This window comes from Priapulus caudatus, unplaced genomic scaffold (genome assembly GCF_000485595.1).
Source record: "Priapulus caudatus unplaced genomic scaffold, Priapulus_caudatus-5.0.1 Scaffold477, whole genome shotgun sequence".
NCBI classification, from domain to species: domain Eukaryota; kingdom Metazoa; phylum Priapulida; class Priapulimorpha; order Priapulimorphida; family Priapulidae; genus Priapulus; species Priapulus caudatus.
The window spans coordinates 377392-378236 of record NW_014577538.1 but is presented as its reverse complement, the minus strand read 5'-3'; the positions used below and the strand labels follow the sequence as shown (position 1 = coordinate 378236).

The 845-nt window shown below is 54.2% G+C and overlaps 1 protein-coding gene across 1 annotated transcript in view; it reads left to right on the top strand.

Annotated features, from left to right (window-relative positions):
* LOC106810831 (RNA-directed DNA polymerase homolog) overlaps positions 1–507 on the top strand; it is a 2471-nt gene extending 1964 nt beyond the window's left edge. Inside the window, exon 2 of the mRNA XM_014814288.1 lies at positions 18–507. Coding sequence (XP_014669774.1) covers positions 18–507 — 490 coding nt within the window. The remainder of the gene's footprint in view (positions 1–17) is intronic.
* Positions 508–845: the final 338 nt, after the last annotated feature.

The window sequence follows — 845 nt, the reverse complement described above, 5'->3', positions numbered from 1 at the left end:
GTCATCATCCTGAGTAGCAGCCCGTGGGCGTCGCCGGTCGTCCTGGTAACCAAGAAGGATGGCAGCACTCGCTTCTGCGTAGACTACCGGCGTCTGAATGATGCGACCCGGAAGGACGCCTATCCTCTACCCCGGATCGATGACACGCTAGACGCCCTCGCCGGAAGTCAATGGTTTTCGACGCTGGACCTCGCTTCGGGTTACTGGCAAGTCGAGATGCACCCCGATGATAGGGAGAAGACAGCAATAGGAACAAGGCGTGGTCTCTTCGAATTCCGGGTGATGCCCTTCGGCTTGGCCAACGCCCCGGCGACGTTCGAGAGACTCATGGAGCTCGTCCTCCGGGGATTGCAATGGACAGACTGCCTGGTATATCTCGATGACGTCATCGTCTTCGGACGAACGTTCGAAGAGGCGGCGGAACACACCTGCCGAAAGGTCATTCGCAACCCGGCGCCGGATGCAGCGATCAAGTTAAAAACCATCGAGACGAGCCTAGAGTGGTGAACTCCTTGCCGGAACAAGCGTCGTCCTTTCTTTTCGCACCCGTGCCATGTCACGCCGAGAAGGGTCACTGTTGCAGCTTGTACGCCGGAGAAAACTACAAGCTGTGCGAACTGGCTTCCCCCCATTTTGGGTCACAGCGCAGACGGAAATGTTTAAGCGATTATTATGGAGTATGAATCCATGTTCGTTTAAGCATCTTGCATTTCTTGTGAGTATTTAGATGCAACAGGACCGCCGTTCCCGTGCAGCTATCTAGGATAGAATTTAGCCTAGCCAACTCCCATCAGATTTCTCACCGCGATGAGATGTCGCTTCCTAAATATTTCCCAGATATAAAC